Source organism: Chiloscyllium punctatum, chromosome 22 (assembly GCF_047496795.1).
Source record: "Chiloscyllium punctatum isolate Juve2018m chromosome 22, sChiPun1.3, whole genome shotgun sequence".
In the NCBI taxonomy this organism is placed as follows: domain Eukaryota; kingdom Metazoa; phylum Chordata; class Chondrichthyes; order Orectolobiformes; family Hemiscylliidae; genus Chiloscyllium; species Chiloscyllium punctatum.
Window position 1 is genome coordinate 59,263,094 of NC_092760.1, and position 21,114 is coordinate 59,284,207.

At 42.2% G+C, this 21,114-nt stretch overlaps 2 protein-coding genes across 2 annotated transcripts; one reads left to right on the forward strand and one right to left on the reverse strand.

Moving 5' to 3' along the window:
- Nucleotides 1-2,336: 2,336 nt before the first annotated feature.
- Nucleotides 2,337-4,411, reverse strand: LOC140493685 (dispanin subfamily A member 2b-like). The gene is made up of 2 exons (XM_072592413.1): nucleotides 4,130-4,411; nucleotides 2,337-2,708 (listed from the first exon to the last, which is right to left on the reverse strand). Exons 1-2 carry the CDS (start codon nucleotides 4,394-4,396, stop codon nucleotides 2,532-2,534), a joined length of 444 nt encoding a protein of 147 aa, XP_072448514.1. The 5' UTR covers nucleotides 4,397-4,411; the 3' UTR covers nucleotides 2,337-2,531.
- Nucleotides 4,412-10,372: 5,961 nt separating this feature from the next.
- Nucleotides 10,373-17,877, forward strand: LOC140493686 (dispanin subfamily A member 2b-like). Its single transcript, XM_072592414.1, has 2 exons — nucleotides 10,373-10,618; nucleotides 17,459-17,877. Exons 1-2 carry the CDS (start codon nucleotides 10,409-10,411, stop codon nucleotides 17,663-17,665), a joined length of 417 nt encoding a protein of 138 aa, XP_072448515.1. The 5' UTR covers nucleotides 10,373-10,408; the 3' UTR covers nucleotides 17,666-17,877.
- Nucleotides 17,878-21,114: the final 3,237 nt, after the last annotated feature.

Below are 21,114 nucleotides of genomic sequence, written 5' to 3' on the forward strand. Positions count from 1 at the left end.
ATCTGCTGATACGTCTGTGTTGAAATGCATTAGCTTCTCAAGTCAATTTGTGAAGAAGTTGAATGTCTTGATTCACCCTCTGTGGTTGTCTTCTTAATAAACTAGACATGTTCAGATCCTCGGTAGTATCAATTAGGGGATTTCAGAATTACGTACCATTATTTCTATTGCTCATAATAATTCTTTAATAGCCATTGGCTTAAAATGTTGCTTTTAATCTTGTCACTCATTGTCTTGCAACAGTGCCAAGTCTGTAGTATCAATTTGTTTTGCATACTATTTTGCGGTCTAATTAACTTCAGTTAAAGATTTCTCAATGTGCTACGTGCGTTGTACTATTCAGTCCCGTGCTCGGTTTATGTTTCTTCTGCTAAACATCATTGACTCCTTCTAGTAAAGTGACTGATTCCCAATTATGGCAATGCTGTAATGATTTCATCGAATGGAGGAACTACTCAATGGCTGAATAGCCTACCCCTGTTCCAATGATGTGTTTATATGTAAACTGAGCAGTTTTGATTAGCGACAGAAGGTTGAAGAGATCTGACAGTTTTGACACCTTCCCTAATGGGGACATTTTAATTAATCAGTGAGGGGGGAAACCTAGGAAACAGAATTTGTATTGGCATCCATCTGTTGTATTGTAAAACTGAGACCCTGAGCTGCCGATCTGATTGAAAACATCCTGCAGGTTGGATAATTGGACACCCTACTCGTGAGTTGGCTACAGTAACTGTTGTGCAACAGACTCAGGAGCTGGTAGAGCATCTGTAAATGGTGGGTTGCAATGGAAGTTGAACTAAGAACAGAGAAGAGAATGAGAAAATAGTGGTACGGGAAAAAGAAGAGGAGGAACTAAGAATAGAGGGGAGAAATCTTGGCAAGAATTTAGGCACTATCAAGAGGAGAAACTGGGCAAACACGGGGTGCAGGAATGGCAAGGGTTTGCGGAGAACCTGGGGGAGAGGGAGACCAACCTGGGTGGAGGGTGGGGAGTTTGTCGCAAGAGGGCTTCAAACACAAGGTGAAACCTGGAAGAAACTGGGGCTGGATGTGAAGAATTTGAGGAGAAAGAGAGAATGAATTGGTGATTTAGAAAGTGGAGAACAAATACGGAAGGGGAGAACCTAGCAAGAAGAGGTGAAACTGATGGAGATGTGGTGAGGGGTGGAAACAGATGGAGAAATTGGGAAACAAGTGGGGAAGGGGTGGGGGGGGGAAACATGGTAGGCAACCAGGAGGAAAGGAGAGAAACTGGGGAAGAAAATGGAATGGGAATGGTGATGCTCATGAGGCATTAGGAGAACCTGAGTGAAAAACAGATTTAAAAAAATGAGAATTGGTGAGGAAAGGCAGGTAGAAATGCAGGGAAAAGAGAGGAGGGGGAGATTAGGTTTTGATCACATAAATGTTGGAGAAATCTCTAGCAAGTTTTACAGAGATATAGTATTGCCAAGAAACAGAATTTCCACTGCAACCCACCATTTACAGATGATCTACCAGCTCCTGAGTCTGTTGCACAACAGTTACTGTAGCCAACTCACGAGTAGGGTGTCCAATTATCCAACCTGCAAGATGTTTTCAATCAGATCGGCAGCTCAGGGTCTCACGGTTTTACAACACAACAGATGGATGCCAATACAAATTCTGTTTCCTAGCTTCCCCCTCACTGATTAATTAAAATGTCCCCATTAGGGAAGGTGTCAAACTGTCAGATCTCTTCAACCTTCAGTCGCTAATAAAAACTGCTCAGTTTACATATAAACACATCATTGGAACAGGGGTAGGCTATTCGGCCATTGAGTAGTTCCTCTATTCAATGAAATCATAGCTGATCCATGGCTTAACTCTACTGGTCCATATCCCTCAACATCTTTGTTCAGATTTAAAGTTAACAACTGACAATTAACATCACACAGGAAACGACCAGTAGCCTCATTAAGATAGTTCCACAAGGCTGTGATAAATTGCTCACACTTTTCAGACACTCAGTAGATGCCTGGAGTCCTGTAGCTACCAAACAGAGATGTTTATTACATCTAATTGATTTATTGCAGAGTCGAATTGAAAGCACTTACTTCTCGCTCACAAGATATGCCAAGGCAGCTCAAGAGGATAGTTATGAATATCTGAATGTTAAAGACCTTCAATCTTCTGGCTTTATTTTGCCTGTTTCTTACCCGGAACAAACCAGTCACAGTCATGAGACAATAACACTTCATGGACGTAACTATGAAGTCATTCCATGGAGGGGAGTTGCAAGTTCAGGGGCTTCTGTTTTTTTTAAAAACTATAACAAATAAAGTGTTTACAAGTGAACACAGGAAACTTGCCGGTAAGTCTGCCATCAATTGTTTTATTAACACAGTTAAAGCGTAAAGAAATAAATCTGTATTATTGAGATGCCATAACTTTAAAGATATCAGCTACAGAAACATCATTGACAGAAATGAGCAACAATAGAATGTGTGAAAAGACTCTGGTAGCAAAACAATTCAAATCATGGAGAATAAAGCAATGAGGCATTTGATTTAACCCATATTATGTTGATAGCGTGTTGGAATACTTAATATGCCAGCAAAGAGCAAAGCAATGATGATTATGAAAATCAAGATGCTCAGAACTGTGGCTGCAATGTTGAGACCTCGTGATGTTGATGCATAATTCTTAGCTCCCTCTACATCTCCCACGACTTTGCGATCTCGGCTCTGAAAGAAAACAAGTGTTAATTTGTTAAAAAAAACAGCCAGGTTTGAAAATCTCAGTGCTAGCCGTATGCTTAAAGTTCTGATACTTTTGTAAACTGCTTTGCAAACTACCTTGCAGTGAAGAATTGAGTTCTCACTGTTGTGCATATTTCCTTTGACATGATGAAAGAATTCTAGAGAATTCTTGCACCTTGAATTATAATAATTTCAAGCATTATATACCAAATGGGTTTGTCACATTCAGTAAATTGCTTAACATGACAAGAAAGACCACCGATTTTTCACATCCAAAAAGTAACATTGCAAAACAGTGGAATATTTCAAATAACCCCTTTTTACAGTGACATTGAAATAAAAGATTGGCTGGATTGCCCAAGCTTACAACTGCAGATCCGACCAAAAAAAAATCTGAGAGTGTTCAGCATGAATGTTGCACAACAGTTGTGCTCAGTAAAATGTCAGCCGTTGTCTGGTCTGACAGTTCTGATCAAATGGCCTGGACTGTATCTTCATGACACATAGTTCAGACTACAGTAACCAAACAACCCAGTTAAGATAAACAAAAACAGAAATTGCTGGAGAGCTCAGCAGGTCTGGGCAGTATCTGTGCAGAGGAATCAGAGTTAACATTTCTGGTGGAGTGACCCTTCCTCAGAACTGCTCACACCTAGGGAATCTACTCCTTCTTCAACAGGCAGTCTTGGTAAAGCCTTCATGAGATTACACATCTGCTTTCCCCTTTTGAATCAAAGTTAATCAAGGATGTTAGCAGGGACTCCGTTTTAAGGGATTGGGTCAATCAGGACTGCTTTCCTTTTCAAGAGGTGACTAAATAGGGATCTTTCAAGATGAAAGATTTTGATAAATTCGAGAAGAACGGACTCCCTCTGGTTTGAGAATTTAACATCGATGAAAAAAAAGAAGAAAAAGAGAAATGATTTCACTCAGTTCTCAGGATGTGGAATATTTTGTCCTGAAAGTTACTGGAAGCTCAAGCCATGAATAACTTGGGGCAGGAATTTGGGGATACCAATTAATAAGAAGGACATTTAAGCAGGGCTGAGCGACCAAGCATAACAGCCAGCACAAGGTGGACAGGTCAAATGGTCTCTTTACATGCTGCACTCTGTTTCACGATCCATTGTCTAATCGTGTTTTATCAGATTGTGACAGTTCACTGAATAAGAAACGAACCCAAATCTTACATGACGGCAGCTATGCACCGATACCGGAACACAGTGGGATATATCAACAACGCCCACTCTATTCAGAAACTGCGAAATACTCCTGACAGTCACATTACCGAACAGCCGCCTCTGCAGCCCCCACCTCCCCGTCCCAGGGCTCCGTTGCCACAACCCCACCCCTTGTCCAGGTTCTACAGCCTCCCTTGGGGTGGACTGCCCCGAGTCCGCACTCACTTTAACCGAGAAGACCAGCGCCACGAAGCCGAGGCAACAGAAATTCAGGTAGAAGGAGTTGAACATAGACCAGAGGAAATGATCTCGGACCGAGGTCACATTTGGGCCGACGTTCACGACGGTGCTGGTCACCGTCTGGCCGAACTGCTTTTGCCCCTGGTATGGGTAAGGGCAGGGATTCATCGCCACTTGATCACCTCTGTATTCCATTTTAGTGCTGGCCAGAGCGAGAGCAAACTGCACATAATCGGTTCTGGACTCCGTCATTTATACAGTGGGGTGGAGCGAGGGATCGTGACCACCTCCAACATCCCGATTGACAGACATTGGATTCCACTCAAGAGATAGGCGAGGTCCCGGCTCAAGCCACACTGCTCCAGGGAACAACATCTCTGAACAGATGGATTATAAAATACCATCCGCGCCCACTGAGTGATCATTGGATAATATTACGAGAAAGTGAGGACTGCAGATGCTGGAGTGCCAGAGTTGAAAAATGTGGTGCTGGAAAAACACAGCGAGCCAGGCAGCATCCGAGGAGCAGGAGAATCGACGTTTCGGGCATAAGCCCTTCTTCAGAAATGTTACGAGAGACAAGGAAGAAGTCTGAAGCTTTGTGAGCAAACTTCAGGCAGAATTTTTTGCCCACGAGACAACTGAACTGCCTCCTGAGATCTTAGTGTTACAAATGCTCCACGAATGTGGAGGCTGAAGGCGTAGGTTGGAGCAAACTCAGTGGACACTGACAGTGTAGAATCACTCTGTTACATGAGGACCTTGAACTAAGTTGTGGTTATATATCAGAAAAGTGTGACATGTAAAAATATGATGTCGAAGTTTGGCGTGGATAAAGTGTCAATCATGCACCTGCAACATAACACTTTCTTTGTAATAATGACATCACGTATTTGCAATGCACGCACTGTGAAAGTGTTGGTTCAAATGCCGGGCATAGGTGATGATCACCATGTTATTTGCACTTGCAAATGTTCCTTTGTTCACCTTTGGGGTTTTGGTGTTTTTGCTGCCTTCTTGAACTGTCGCAGTCCATGTGCTATAATGCCATTAGGGAGGAATTCCAGCATTTTGATCCAGAAACAGTGAAGGAACAGAGATCTATTTCCAAGACAGGATGGTGAGTGGCTTAGAGGTGAACTTGCAGGTGATGGTGTCCCCATGTATCTGCTGCCCTTGTCTTTCAAGATTTATGATTGTGGGTTTGAAATGTGCTGTCTAAAGATCTTTGGTGAATTTCTACAGTACATCTTGTAGATAGTATAGAATGCTGCTACTAAACATCAGTAGTGGAGTGACTGAATTATGGTGATTCTGGGGCCAATAAAGCAGTTTGAACTGCAGTCATCCAGGCAAGTAAAGAGTGTTCCATTACACTCCTGCTGTGGACAGGCTGTGGGGGGTCAGGAGGTATTGAGCAGTGTTTCTGCCCTTCTATTACAGTCTCTGGCTAGTTCAGTTCAGTTTATGGTCAATAGTAACCCACAGAACATTAGTTGTGGGGAATTCAGTGATGGTAACACCATTTTTTTCAAGAGCAATGTTTGGATTGTCTCTTACTGGAGATGGTCATTGCTTAACATTTGTATACATTGCAAATATTACTTGCCAGTTTTCAGCACAGGTCTGGATATTGTCCAGCTCTTGCTGTTTTTGAACATTGACTGCTTCAGTATCTAAGCAGTCACGAATGGTGCTGAACATTGTGTAAGCATCAGCGAATATCCCCACTTCTGACTTTATGATGAAGGAAAGATCCTTGATGAAACAGCTGAAGATGGTTGCCGGTAAGACATTATCTTGAGAAACTCCAGCAGAGATGTCCTGAAGCTGAGATGACTGAGCTCTAACCATCACAGCTATCTTCCTACATGCCAGGTATGACTCCAGGCAGCGGAGAGTTTACCTCCTGATTTCCATTGCATTTAGTTTTGCCAAGGTTCCTCAATGCAACCTTGACCTTAACTGTATATAGAGATCTCAATGAGGCAGAATTTATCACCACTGACTTTAAAAAGACAGACACTTGCCACAATACAATACTTGAGAGATTTTCAAGGGTACTGTAAGTCATGAATCAAGCCTCTCTACACCCCCACTGTGAGTATAATGCTAGGTGCTACATCATGCAATCATAACTTGCAAATAGTTCATTTTGGATTCGGATGGGAAGGGTTCAGAGTACACAGAGCAATCACAAGATACTGTCATCTGTTGGTCACTTTACCAAGAAAGTAGATACCTCAAAGACCTATTAGACCTCAATAAATGTCCCTCACTGTTGGGGTATTGCATGTCTCATTGTTTAAAAATGTGTGTGCAGCTGTCATCTGCAGAGTATTCCACTCTCTGACTATTCTCTCAGCTAAGAGCCTATTCTGCACTTTATACTCCCGACATAGTTCCCTGCCAGCAGGAAAGATTAATGGTAAATCAGAGGATTAGGAAATCGAACAAACAATCTAAAAACCAACAAACAACCAAAAAAAAACTTAAATGGAGAGAAGATAAACTTTGAGGCTACTGCAAGTAATACCAAGGTGCCAGAAACAAATATATAAAATCAAGATAGGGAACAAAATGAATATAGGCCGCATCAAGAAAGAGGTTAGGGAAGTAATAATGGGGAAGCAAGCATTAAAGTGGAATTGAATAAATAATTTGCATCAGTCTTCACAGCAGAAGACACTAAGAACATGAGGGAGGAAAAAGGAATTGAAGAAATAAAGGCACTAGAGAAAAAGTGCCATCAAAACGTTAGTCTATTAAATCCTCTTGCTTTATCATTGATATATTAATGATTGCATCTTGATGTGCAGGAGCAATTTCAAAGTTTGCAGATAATGCAAAACTCGAAAGAATCTTAAACTGTAAGAAGGGCAGTGCAGAATTCCAGAAGGACATTGATAAGTTGATGGAGTGAGCAGACTGATGGCAGATACATTTCAGTAGTGTGAGGAGATGCATTTTGGTAGGAAGAATATTGAAAGACAATGTTAAATAGGGGTACAACTCTAAGGGTGGTGCAGGAGCAGAGAGACCTGGTGTATATATGCCAAGATTATTGGAAGTGGCAGGACAGAGAGAAATAACAGTAAGCAAAGCAGAGATCAGTGGCTTTATTAATATGAGCATAGCATATGTGAGCAGGGAAGTGATTTTGAACATTTTTGTTTGTTACACCTCAGTTGGATTAATGCAGCTGCATTATAGGAAGGATGTGAACACACTGTTGAGACTGCAGAAATTGTTTACAAGAATAGTTCCAGGGATGAGGAACTTCAGATATGGGAATTGAGTGAAGAAATTGGGACTATTCTCTTTGGAGGGAAGATGGTTAAGAGGAGATTAGTTAATGTTTTTCAAAATTATACATGAACTGGATAGTGTGTGCATGGAGAAAGCTTTCCTACTCATAAAAAGAACAGGAGTGCATAGAATTTCAATGATTTGTGGTAGGAGCCAGCCTGAAATGGGGAAAAACATTTTGACTCTGTGAGTCATTAGGATACAGAATATACTGCCTGGATGTATGATGGTGGCAGGTTCAATTGAGGCATTCAAGAGAGAATTAAATGATTGTTTGGGTAAAGATAATGTGCAAGAGTATAGGGAAAAAGCAGGCAACTGGCATCAGATAATGATCTTCCTTTAACAAGCCAGTGCAGATATGATAAGCTGAATGTTCTTCTGCACTGTAACATGAATCCTTCACAAAAAGATGTAATTGCAGAGCATTTGGAAATGCATAATATGATCAAGTAGAGTCAGCATGTCTTTATGAAGAAGAAATCATGCATGACAGATTTATTAGGATATTTTGAGGAGATAGCAAGCAGGATACATAAAGTGGTTGCAATACATTTGGATTTCTAGAAGAAGTTTCATAATGTACGGTAAGTTAAGCTACTTAATAAGATAAGATCCTATAAGTGGCAACACTATACAACACTTTTCACTGTAAGTTGTAACAAAATACACTTGATGATAAATAAATCAAATCAAACCAAGTCAATATATTTTGGGACTCTGGAAAAGCTTGTAATGTGTGTGACATGTAAAATGCGGAGGTTTTGGATCCACAAGACACTCAGGACAGTCAAATCAGCATGAAATGCTAGAGGGTAGCAGTCCTTGAACAACATGTGGGTGATTTGGAACAGTGACTGTCCTCACTGCACACCACACAAGGAGAGGTTTTTGGCACAGTTATTACAGACAGTGATCACTCCACATAATGAAAGGTAAGCAAGGAGGAATATAGATCTGGCAGGTGAGTGGGTGATCATTTGCTTAAAGGAAAGGAGACAGGAGGTCCAGGAAACCCAGGGCTCCTTGGAGCTGACTGAAATCTTAGAAGCCTATTTAGTGAACAACACGACTGTGCTGGGTGGATGACTCGAGGGAAACTCACAGTACCATGGTGCCTGAGGCTACTGTGAGAACAGTGAGAGGGAAGCTGGTAGGCAGATTAGTAAGGTAGTGGTCGTGGGTAATTCAGTAGTTTGGGGGAGGGCAGTTTAGTTTGCAGCCGAGATCATAATCTGTTGATTCCTGGTGCAAGGGTTTGGGATATAATGAAACGTCTAGATTAATTTCTAGAAAGGGAGGGTGAACTACCAATGGTTGTGGCTCATGTGTGAACCAACAACATAGGGAGGGATAGTGTGGAGGACTTGCAGGCTCAGTTTCAGGGATCAGGGAATAGGTTGAAATGCCAGACCTCCAGGGTAGCAATCTCACAAATATTACTTGTGCCTTGAGTTTCTCCATTCAGGAGAAGGCAGACCAGAGAGATGTGTGTGGATTGAGAGATGGGGTAGAAGGGAGGGGTTTCGATTTTTGGGACATTCAGACTTCAAAGTGTGTATCATCATCCTGGTGTACTGTGGCACAGCACAACTGGAGCAGACAATGAGTGGAAGTGCCGAATGCTGGGGAACTGTGAGAACGGGAACTGTCCTCGGAGCAAGAGGAGAAAGACATTAAGCCGCAGAAAGTTCTCCCTTTGCATAACACAGCTGTACCAGTTTGTTCAGGTCAGAAAGGATTTGATTGATACCCCGTTCCAGTAAATGAGGAAAAAGACAATGGTGAAATGTGAAATAGTTATAGGTCATCATGTCAGCATTTTGATTGCATTGTTGGGTGTGGGCTGTAGCCTGTATTTGTTTTGTTTGTGTTCGGTTTTGATGTCCGTAAATAAAACCTCATCTTTGGAATTGTTTGAATATTTGCCCGTCTGTGACGGTCTCCGACTGGGCTTCGATAAAATGCTGCTTAGCAGTCTGCTTTGGGGACAGAGTAGTGGAGACTAACAGTAGTAAGGAGAAAGTGAGGACTGCAGATGCTGGAGATCAGAGTCGAAGGGCGTGGTGTTTGAAAATCACAGCAGGTTAGGCAGCATTAGGAATCATTCCTGATAAAGGGCTTAGGCCCGAAACGTCGACTCTCCTGCTCCTCAGATGCTGCCTGACCTGCTGTGCTTTCCCAGCACCACAATCTTCGACTTAAAGTAGTAGTGTGGCTCATGACATAAGCTGTGGCTTGGCGGTTAGATGGGAAAACGAATTTAAACCTATGTGCCAAGGTGTGAAGGGCCTGTTTCCACACTGCAAGTAATCTAATCTAATCACAGAAAGTGTGTCAGCCATGTGTTGTGAGCAGTGTAGTGTGTTTCTGACTGCTGTGCCATTAAATTGCAGGTGAAGAGCAAACCCAGAATGCCAGAATGATTGGGTGTTTGGCTGGTATTTAAAGATGGCACTGATGCCAGACATGGCTGTTCTTTCCGAGATGTCTGATGCGTTGCCCCTTCTGTAAGTACAGTGACATAGTGGAGTTGAGCTAGCATTGGGGGATAGGAATGCTGTGTGGCGTGACAGTAGTTAATGGGGCAAGTTTAGGGCTATACCACGATTCAGCCAACATGATTCAGGCCACGACTTGCTTTCCTGCTTTTGTAAGGTCAGGAAAAGTGGGTACACTTCCATCCAAGTCACTAAGATAGATTGTAAACAGTGCATGCTCCATCTCTGTGGCGCTAACCTCAAACTGACTAACTAATCCTGCCATCCTGTTCATCACTCCAACCGCGAATAGGCAAAATTACTCAGCATTTGTGACTTGTTAAGTGGACCGATTGCAGACTAGTTAGTTGGGATTCTTGGAGGAGGTTCTTGACGCTTTTGCTCCACCCCGCATATAAATAGCCGGCTCCAGTTCGGTTCACAGTCTTTTTTTTCCATCAACATTACGACCAAGATGGAGTTCCGAGCTGACAATGTACCGCTGAGCACCCGCAGCTACCCTTACCAGGGGCTGAAGGACGACGAGCAGACGGCGAGCACCACCGTCGTTAACGTGGCCCCGAATGTGACCTCGGTCCGAGACCACTTCCTCTGGTCCATCTTCAACTTCGCCTTCATGAACTTCTGCTGCCTGGGCTTCGTGGCGATGGTCTTCTCGGTCAAAGTGAGTTCGGGCCTAAAGGGCAGACAGTCGGGGGAAGAGGGGAGACTGTGACCCTGGGGGGGGGGGGAGGAATCAGAGACCCCGGGAGGGGGAAGGGGGAGAAGGTTTAGGGGAGGGAGAGGCGCCGTCTCGCCGCAAAAATGCGCCCCATGAATGGGCGAGAAGCAGCCGCTGGCCCCCGGTCTGCTGTCCTCCGGAAAGCCGGTCTCGGTGTCCCCGGTACACACCCAGGTTGGTCCCCACGATGACCGGCTCGGATGGCTTTGGAGGGCAGTACCACACCGTGTCTGCTGATTGCAGCAAGTCGCTGGGGCTTTTTTTTTTGACCGTCTGTTTCTTTCGCAGAAACTGCGGATGAAGTACATTGGCGCCGTGACGTTTGTGATTTATCAAATAATGAAATCATCCGGCGGGGGTGGGGGAGAAGTCTGTGCGAATTGCAACTGGGTCACTCGTTCACTTCTGTCTTTTGAAATCTATGGTTGAATCCGTTTGCTTAAAAATCCTAGCTATTCCTTGTACTCAAAATAATTCTGTTGTTACCTCCCATCCTTTAACCGTTCGCTTGCCTACTTTTGCTGCTGTCCCTTCAGGTAAATAAATCGGTGAATGATTGCTTAACTAGAGCATTTGGGAATACGTGTTTGTTATACTGTTGATTCGGAGAGTAAAATATCAAACACATCAGTTTAACAGGACGAACTACCTGTGCTTGTCTTTGATTAGAATACCGAGACTACACACAGCAATTGGTGGGTAGCTCAGATAAATCATCTACTTCGAAATGACCTTTCCAACTTATTCACGTATCTCCTGGTGTAGAAAGATGTATCAATCCAAGTCTTGAAAAGACGTGATGACTCAGCACCCACAGCTCTATAGGGTGGAGAATTCCAAAGATTCTGAAGAAAGATCTCTGGAATTGTTAACTCTGCTCACACTCCACAGATGCTGCTCGACATCAATTTCTCCTTTCTGCTTTTCCAAAGATTCTCAAACCTCAATGAACAATTAACTTGGTCCCTTCATCTTGATAATGTGATGCTATATCCTAGATTTGTTGGAATTTTTTTATGGCAAAAGTGGATAGATTCTTGACTGACAAGTCAAAGGATGATGGGGGTAAGCAGGAATGTTACAGGAGTTGAGGCCACAATCTTATTAAATGTTAGAGCAGACTCAAGGAAATGAATGGCCCACCCCTTGTGGTTCATATTTGCATGCCTGAGGAAGTATTTTTATGTTGGACTTTGTCCAAGACCTTTTTTTGAGTTTCATACAGTTCAATGAAGTCACTTCTCATTTTTTTTCTAAATGAACAAATGGTATTTCCAATTTTGAAACCACCTGTCAATACAATCCTCTCATCAAAACATCCAGGGTAATGAAAATCATTACAGAGCTCCTCCTTTGGTAAGGCAACAGTACTCCAGGTATGGCCTCCCCAAGGCCCTATATGGTTCTAATAAGTCTCCTTCACTCTTGTACTCAAATACCTTTGGAACAGATGCATCTGTCTTGTTGTGGCAGGATGCTAATTATCTATGATTCAACAGCAGGAGAAAGTGAGGGTTACAGATGCTGGAAGTCATCATCCTGATGAAGAGCTTATGCTTGAAGCATCTCCTGCTCCTCAGATGCTGCCTGACCGGCTGTGTTTTCTTCAGCGCCACACTTTTTGACTGATTCCAGAGCAGTCAAGTTTCTGTATGCAAACATTGCTCAGTTTCTCACCATTCAAAACATATTGTTATATTTTTCCTCCTGAACTAGATAGTGTCAATTTTGCATTTGTGTTCCTTCTGGGTGTGTGTGGGGAGCTAGTTGTGCTTCTGTGTCTGTGGGTCGTACAGTCTTCCCATTTTTTGCTTTCTACTGTGTCCGTTATATTGCTTGAGCCAGACTTTCACTTATGAAAGGTGTTTGGAGCTGGTTAGAAGGTTCCATTCTTAAAACCTTTGTAAACCTGCAACTATATCAATAGGAGAAGCAAGCGATGACCACTATGCTGGTTGCACCAGTGCTCCAAGAGACATGAGTTCAAGTCCCATCATGAGATTTTGAAATTTGAATTTGTTTTTTAAATCAAAAATTAAAAAGCTGGTGTGAGTAATGCTGACTATGAAGGGGTGGCACAGTGGCTCAGGGTTGCACTGCTGCCTCAATGCCAGGGTCCTGGGTTCAATTCTACCCTCTGGTGATTGACTGTGTGGGGTTTCATCCCACAATCCAAAAGTGCACAGGTTAGGTAGATTGGCCATACTAAATTGCCCTGTAGTGTGTAGGGATGTGCAGGCTAGGTGGGTTAGCCATGGCAAAAAACCGCATGTGGGGTTATGGGGGCTAGGTCTGGGTGGGATGCTGTTTGGAGGGTCAGTGCAGACTTGATGGGCTGAATGGCCATTTTCTTCAATGTAGGGCTTCTGATTCTAAGCTGAGATTATCTCAAAAATCTAATTGGTTCACTCCTGTCCTTCAGAGAATGAAATCTGCCATCCTTAGTCAGTAAAGACTGTCTAGAGCCACACCATATGGTTTACTCTTGAAACCTTTGAAGTTGTCCAATAAATGACACAAATGATCAACTTGTAGATGTTTAAAAAGCCTTCATCTTCTCAATGATACTTAAGAGCCTTAAATACCAAAATGTCAGCCATGATGTGGAGGTGCTGATGTTGGACTGGGGTGAGCAAAGTTAAAAATCACAACACCAGGTTATGTCTAACACACATCACCAAGGATGAAAATAGAGAACAAGTTATAACCATCTGCTGAAGAAACTCTTGGTTTGTTGGAAGATTCCATTCGGACTGGGCCTTAGTTCTTGAATATCAACACCAACTTAGCCATCCAATCTTCTGAAACCCTCATCTTCTTTCAACTGTGCTAAGCAACTAACTGGTGAAACATGTATCAGATAGTAATTATCCTGCAGCTGTCAATTCTCACATCCTGACTTTTGAAACAATCTGAAATTCTATATGGAATTTGATAAATCATTACTGGGTAGAATTTGTACCACTACCGTAGCTGCTGATCTGACAGGATGCCCAAAATAATGAAAAATGCTCTTGTTAAATTAGGTAGAGAAAGATTACTCTTGGAGATGGGAGTTCTTCAATACAGGGTCAAGGCTCCAGAATACACTAAGTCGAACAGCTTAATATCTTTGTTCCTCATGGAAACATACCTAACACACTCAACTGTTTATTTGCAAGGGATCAAGCTGAGATCTCCTAATTTAGTTTTATGCATGACCTTTAAACTTGGATACTTTCATCTATTGGTTGTGATTTTCAAGATCAGTCAGTTTAGCTCCAGGACATCCAGGATAGACATTTTCTATTCAATTTGTTCAGTGATGTTGATAAAGGGCTGGTATAGTGGCTCACTGGTTAGCACTATTGCCTTACCATGTCAGTGACCTGGGTTCAATTCTACCCCAGGGGGAACTGTCTGTGTACAATTGCCCCATGTCTGTCTGGGTTTCCTGCAGGTGCTCTGGTTTCCTCCCACACTGCAAAGATGTGCAGATTAGGTGAATTGGTTATGCCAAATTGCCCATATGTCCAGGGATGTGCAGATTAGGTAGATTAGCCTGGGAACATAGTTTCAGGGATAGGATAGGGAGTTGGGTCTAGGTGGGATGCACTTTGGAAGGTTGGTGTGAATTCAGTGGGCTGAATGGCTTGCTTCCACACTGCAGTGATTTTGTTTTCAGACCTCTGGAGCAGGTGGGACTTGAACCCAGGTCTCTTGATCTAGGGTAGGGACACCACCACAACATCACAAGCCCTGTTTTTAACTGCTCAGGATAGTGTCATCTTCAGCTGCTTAATGACCTTTTCTCCACCATATGGCCAGAAAGAGGGATGTTCTATTCAGCACCGTTTGTGACTTCTCCAGTACTAAAGATACACAACCATGCCCAAACGCAGCAAGACCTAGATGATATCTAGACATAAGCTTACAAGTGGAGAGTAAACTTTGCTCTGTATAGGTGCCAGTTAATGACCATCTTCAAGAGAATCTAACCATTGTTCCTATGCATTAAATGGTATTACCATCACTAAATATCCCATTGTGAACATTCAAGGAGCTACCATTGACATAAATACCTTCAATACAAGAGCACACCAGAGACTAAAATTCCACAATGAGTAACCCATTCCCGACTCCCTACAGCCACCATCTGCAATGCATAATTCAGGAGAGTTATTGAATACTCCCCATTGCTTGGATGAGTGCAGCTCCAACAACATGCAAAAAACTAGATACCATTTGGACAAAGCAGTTGCTTTATTGGCATCATCTCCACAAACACACCATCATCACCAACTCCATGGTAGCACTGTATATCATCTAAAGATGTACTACTCCCAAACCCATGACCAGGACCATCAGAAGGTTGTGGGAATACCACTACCTGCAGTTTCCCTTCAAGCCACATACCATCTTGACTAGGAAAAATATCATTGATCCCCTAGTTTTTACTGGATCAAAATCAAATAACCCTCTCACAAACGGTACGACTACCTACACCAAAATAAGCTGCTCAAGAAGGCAACATGACCATCTTTTCATGAACAACTGGGCAGGAGCATTAAATGCTGACCCAGCCAGAGCTCAGTGGAGTGCACATCCAAGATAAAATAAAAATCAGAATAATGATTTTGTTTTCAATTCTTTCTGTGGCCTCACCCCACTCTATCACTAACTTCCTCCAGGGCTTCAACCAGTGAACATTTGTATCATTTCCATCCACATAGATAATTCATGTGCACTTATGTTGAAGCAATGTGTAGCAAGTCAAAGGGCAGGTTTAGGGGTGGGTCTTTGGGAGGGAAATGGTGACAACAAACATTTGAAAAGAAGGGGTGAACCAAACATTTGAGTAATGTTTTTATAAAAAGCAAATGGATCAAATGGTCACCCACACAGACATGCAGCTCAGAGGGTGTGGTCTGAGATACCAAAACTCCTGCAGTTGTTTGAGTAGAATCCCTACAGTGTGGAAACAGGCCATTTGACGCAACAAGTCCACACCAAGCCTCCGAAGAGTAACATGCCCAGACCCATTCCCTACCTTATTACTCTTCCCCGACTAATACACTTAACCTACCCTATGGGCAATTTAGCATGGCTAATTCACCTAACTCACACCTTTGGGCTGTGGGAGGAAACCAGAGCACCCATAGGAAACCCACAGTGTGCAAACTCCACACAGCCAGTTGCCCAAGGCTGGAATCAAACCCAGGTCCCTGGTGTGGTGAGGCAGCAGTGCTAACCACTAAGCCACCATGCCGTACTGTTACCTTGTGTGCATCTTGGATTTTAGACAGTCATTTTTGGCTGAGCCTTCAGCTGGCATTTCTTCCCTAAACCCCTCTACCCATCTCTCCTGCTTTAAGACATTCCTTAAAACCTACATCTTTGACTAAGTTATTGGCCAGCTCTGCTCAGGCCTTATCATTTGGGTTGCATGTCAACATTCCCATGAGGTACTGTCACTTTTTGAATGACATTTACACATTCTCTATAAAGAAAACATCCTGTTCACATTCTGGTATTTTGGCTCCACAGTTAGGAAATGGTGGTTCAATTGATGCATTCAATTGCAGACATCACCTGGAACTATTTTTGAAGGTTTTGGATGGCTGTCAGCACTTAACAATAGGCAATACTGAATCCCTTTTTTAATGTGGCAAAATAAATCTCTTGCTGGATGTTTGAGGAACGGTTTCCTTCAGAACAATTTTTCTTTATTTCAGTGTCAGATTTTGTAAGAGAATATTTTTATTTAGTGCCGTTCATTTATGTGAGGCATCCAAAACCCTTTTAAAGCTTACAGGTGATAGAACGTGTCAGCCCAACCAGGAGTGATAGAATAAGAAGTTAAAAACAACAAAGACATTGTTCATCTGCTGGTGAAACTGTCAAAGGTATAAATGACATTGAAAGCTGTTAAAGGTGGAAATATTAAAGTGTAGTTGCTGTTAGCTATGCAAATATGGAAGCCAGGTTTTACATGGCAGGATGCTGAAACAGTAATATGATAACTGTGAAACCAGTTTGGTAATTTTTGCTGAAGGGTAAATGTTTAACAGGACAGGAAGAAATATATAATCCATAATACTTCTGGCATCATAGCATTGCTAAGTCAATGTCAATTAAGATTGTGTTTCAAGTCCTGAAGTGTGGTCTGTAAGTTGAGTGCTTCTTTAGAGTGGACCAAACTGACACTTTATTTTAATTTGACAAAGCTGACTGACAGTCCAATTCCCTTATCCACTGTCAAACCAGCTCACCAGAGCAATAACGGATAGGCAATGAATGCTGGCTGGCCAGCCAGCAACACCCATGTCCCACAAGACAATAAAAGAAAATGGACAATTCCAATCATTCTACTGATGATAACAGTGGAAGAATGTTTCCTCTTGACCACTTCCCACCTTGACTGGAGAACCTTTAAGGATGAGCAAACAAGACTAATCTTTCACTTTAATGTCACTGGAAAGAAGGTTATTTTGATTAGGTTTGTCTTCAGATGTGAATCATAAGGGATTGTTTCAATTGTTTTTGCCTAATATTTGAGTTGAGAAAATATGTTGGCATTTATTGTTGAACATTACTGATTTATAATGGATGAGTATTTTCCTGATTTCACAATGCAAGTGAAACTGGATAAAACAATTTGAACACTAAATGTCCCTTTATTAGAAGAAACCATGCATACATTAAACTTATGACAACTTGCAAGCACTGACTGTTGTGTCTCATCAGTGGTCATTGAGGTTTGCAAGTCTTGTTGCATATATTCATAGTTGTTTTCTTTTTTAGTCTAGAGATCGGAAAGTTGTGGGAGATGCAGAAGGAGCTCGGCATTATGCATCTACAGCTCGAGCACTCAACATTGCGGCCACAGTGCTGACTGTTCTTGTCCTTATAATCGGCATTGTGATGATCTTCGTTAGCCTGTCTATGGTGAATAGAGTCATTGAACATGAAAAACAAGAGCACCCTGACGTCTTTGGAGGTTGGAATTGAACATAGCACTGGTGGCACCAACTCACCATCCAGGAGCTGTTTTGCAGGAGCTTTTAATTCAACAGCTTCATGTACTCAGTCTATTGCTTCTTTCTTTCTACACTGTCTAGGTGGTGCTGACATGTCCAAATCATGTCTCAGCAACAGATTACTTTTACATGAAATTGCCCAAGTGTGGCCTTGATTGTATTAATAAAGCAATTGATGACCAATTTGAGGACTTTTGAAGTTTAATGACAAGTTTCCTATGTCCAACACTAAACACTTCCCCCTCAATGGCTCCCTCAACAATACACACTTTCACTTCACTTCTTGTAAAGATTCTATTCTTCCAGTTTCTGTGGTACATTTGTTTAGATGATGCAACCTTCCAGAGAAGAACTCTACTGTTTTTTTTCTTTCTCACCTTTGTTGACAGAGCCCATGAGTGTGTTCTTAACCACCTTCACCTTGCTGCTACTACCAAATGGAAATTTAGAGCAATGGATCAAGAAAGAATGCCAATCAGCCCATCGTGTCTCTTCTGCCTTTGTGACAGCAACTCCGTCAGTACCATTCCCACCTTTACACCATTCCCTGTAAATTCCAATCCTTTTTGAAAGCTAAAAATAAATGTCTTCACTACCTTTTGCAAGCATTGCATTCCAGATATGAACCAGTTAGTACATGAAAAGCTTTTTTGTCATCTTTGGTTCTTTTGTCAATCACCATAAATTTCTTCTCTGATTATTGACTCTTTGCTATTGGCCCAGTTTCTCCAAGTGCTATGACCAGGCTGTTTGTAATGTACTTCTGACTCAACTCCCATTTTCCACCTTATGTAAACGTTGACTTATTCAAATCTGTTTCCTGTATCTTTATTCTTACCACTTCTTTCACTTATACCTGTGCTTTTTGACTTGCACGACCTTCTGATTAAATAGTTGCACAATATAAACATTCTTATCCTTGTTTCCAAATTTCTTCATAACCTTGCTGCTTCCAACATTGTAATTTCCTCTCAATCATCTGAGATCTCTACATTTATCTAATTCTGGCCTCTTGATCACCCTTATTTTAGTTCCGACAGTGACTGTCTTCAGTTGACCTAAGCTCTAGAATATGTTTCTGACTTAGCTCTACCTCTCGCTTTCCTTCTTTAAGACACACACTTCTAAAACACAAGCATTTGATTTTGAACAACACTATATGGTGCTCTGTGATGTTTTATTACATAGTCATAGAGATGTACAGCATGGAAACAGACCCTTCGGTCCAACCCGTCCACGCCGACCACATATCCCAACCCAATCTAGTCCCACCTGCCAGCACCTGGCCCATATCCCTCCAAAACCTTCCTATTCATATACCCATCCAAATGCCTCTTAAATGTTGCATTTGTACCAGCCTCCACCACATCCTCTGGCAGCTCATTCCATACATGTACCACCCTCTGTGTGAAAAAGTTGCCCCTTGGGTCTCTCTTACATCTTTCCCCTTATCCTAAGCCTATGCCCTCTAGTTCTGGACTCCCTGACCCCAGGGAAAAGACTTGGCCTATTTATCCTATTCATGCCCCTCATAATTTTGTAAACCTCTATAAGGTCACCCCTCAGCCTCTGACGCTCCAGGGAAAACAGCCCCAGCCTGTTCAGGCCTCTCCCTGTAGCTTAGATCCTCCAACCCTGGCAGCATCCTGTAAATCTTTTCTGAACCCTTTCAAGTTTCACAACATCTTTCTGATAGGAAGGAGACCAGAATTGCACGCAATATTCCAACAGTAGCCTAACCAATGTCCTGTACAGCTGCAACATGACCTCCCAACTCCTGTACTCAATATTCTGACCAATAAAGGAAAGCATACCAAATGCCACCTTCACTATCCTGTGTCTCCACTTTCAAGGAGCTATGAACCTGCACTCCAAGGTCTTTGTTCAGCAACACTCCCTAGGACCTTACCATTAAGTCTATAAGATAAATCCTGCTAAGATTTGCTTTCCCAAAATGCAGCACCTCGCATTTATCTGAATTAAACTCCATCTGCCACTTCTCAACCCATTGGCCCATCTGGTCCTGTTGTAATCTGGGGTAACCCTCTTTGCTGTCCACTCCACCTCCAATTTTGGTGTCATCTGCAAACTTACTAACTGTCCCTCTTATGCTCGCATCCAAATCATTTATGTAAATGACAAAAAGTAGAGGGGCCCAGCACTGATCCTTGTACTTAAGGGTGCCATCTTAAAACAAAACAACAAAAACAGAAATTGCTGGAAAATCTCAGGAGGTCTGACTGCATCTGTGGTCCAGTCACCCTTTCTCAGAACTGATTATAACTAAATTTCTTATGCAGGCAATAGGGTAGGGAGAGGGGGGAGCGAGTAAACGATAGATGCAGGCAGAGCCCAAAGAGCGAGAAGGACAGTTAGACAGACAAAGGAGTGGATAGTGATCTCCCTTGGAGAAGGAATAGCTACTAATGAGTTGTGTGTAATAGCAGGCCCATATGATAACAAAGCCTGGTGTGCTGGGTTGGTGTAAGGCTGTGGACAAAGGTGCCTCATGCCCTAACATTGTTGAACTTGACATTGAGTCCAGAGGCTATAGAGATCCCAAGCAGAAAATGAGGTGCTGTTATTCCAGCTTTACTGGAGCATTGCAGCAAGTCTGAGACAGATGTTGACCAGGGAGTTTCATTTCATTTCAATAGAGTTTACCACGTTAAACACACTGCATTTGTGTTTTTTTTTTGAACAAACAATGGTTATTACATAGAAAGTCAGCATAGGCTTTATAAAGCCAAATCGTGCCTGAATTCTTTAATTATCAAACAGGGTGGTTGAGGGCAGTGTGCATGTATGAATTTCAAAGAGTCTTTCATAATTTTATCAGCAAGATTAAAGCATACGGAATCTTAGAGACAATGGTGTCATTATTGTGGAAATGGCTGAAACTGAGAAAGCGGAATGTAGTGAATAATCGTTTTTTAGAGTAGAGGAAATTATACAGTGCTGTTCTCCAGGGAATAAAGGTGAAATCAATGCTATTTTTGATTTATTGATTCTATGACCTAGGAGTTGCAAATCATGCAAGATGTAATTTTATTGTGAAATTAACATGAAACTCATAAATGTAATTAGTGAGGAGGACAGAAACAGACTTCAAGTCTGTGCTGTAGCTTCAAATGTTTAACCATTTATATCCATGATTTAGATGGGGGGCGGGGGAGGTGAAGGTATGGTAACTAAATGTGCCGATGACACAAAGATAGGTTGCCTGAGTGGACAAAAAGTACAATGAGGAAAAATATAAAGTTGTTTACTTTGGCAGGAAATATGTAAACAGAATATTAAATGGAGAACAACTGGAATTTTGAGGTGTGGGGGAATCTCGATATTCTGTTGCATGCATTGCAAAAATCAGTATGCAGATACTGCATATAATTAAGAAGGCTAATGGAATACTATCCTTTT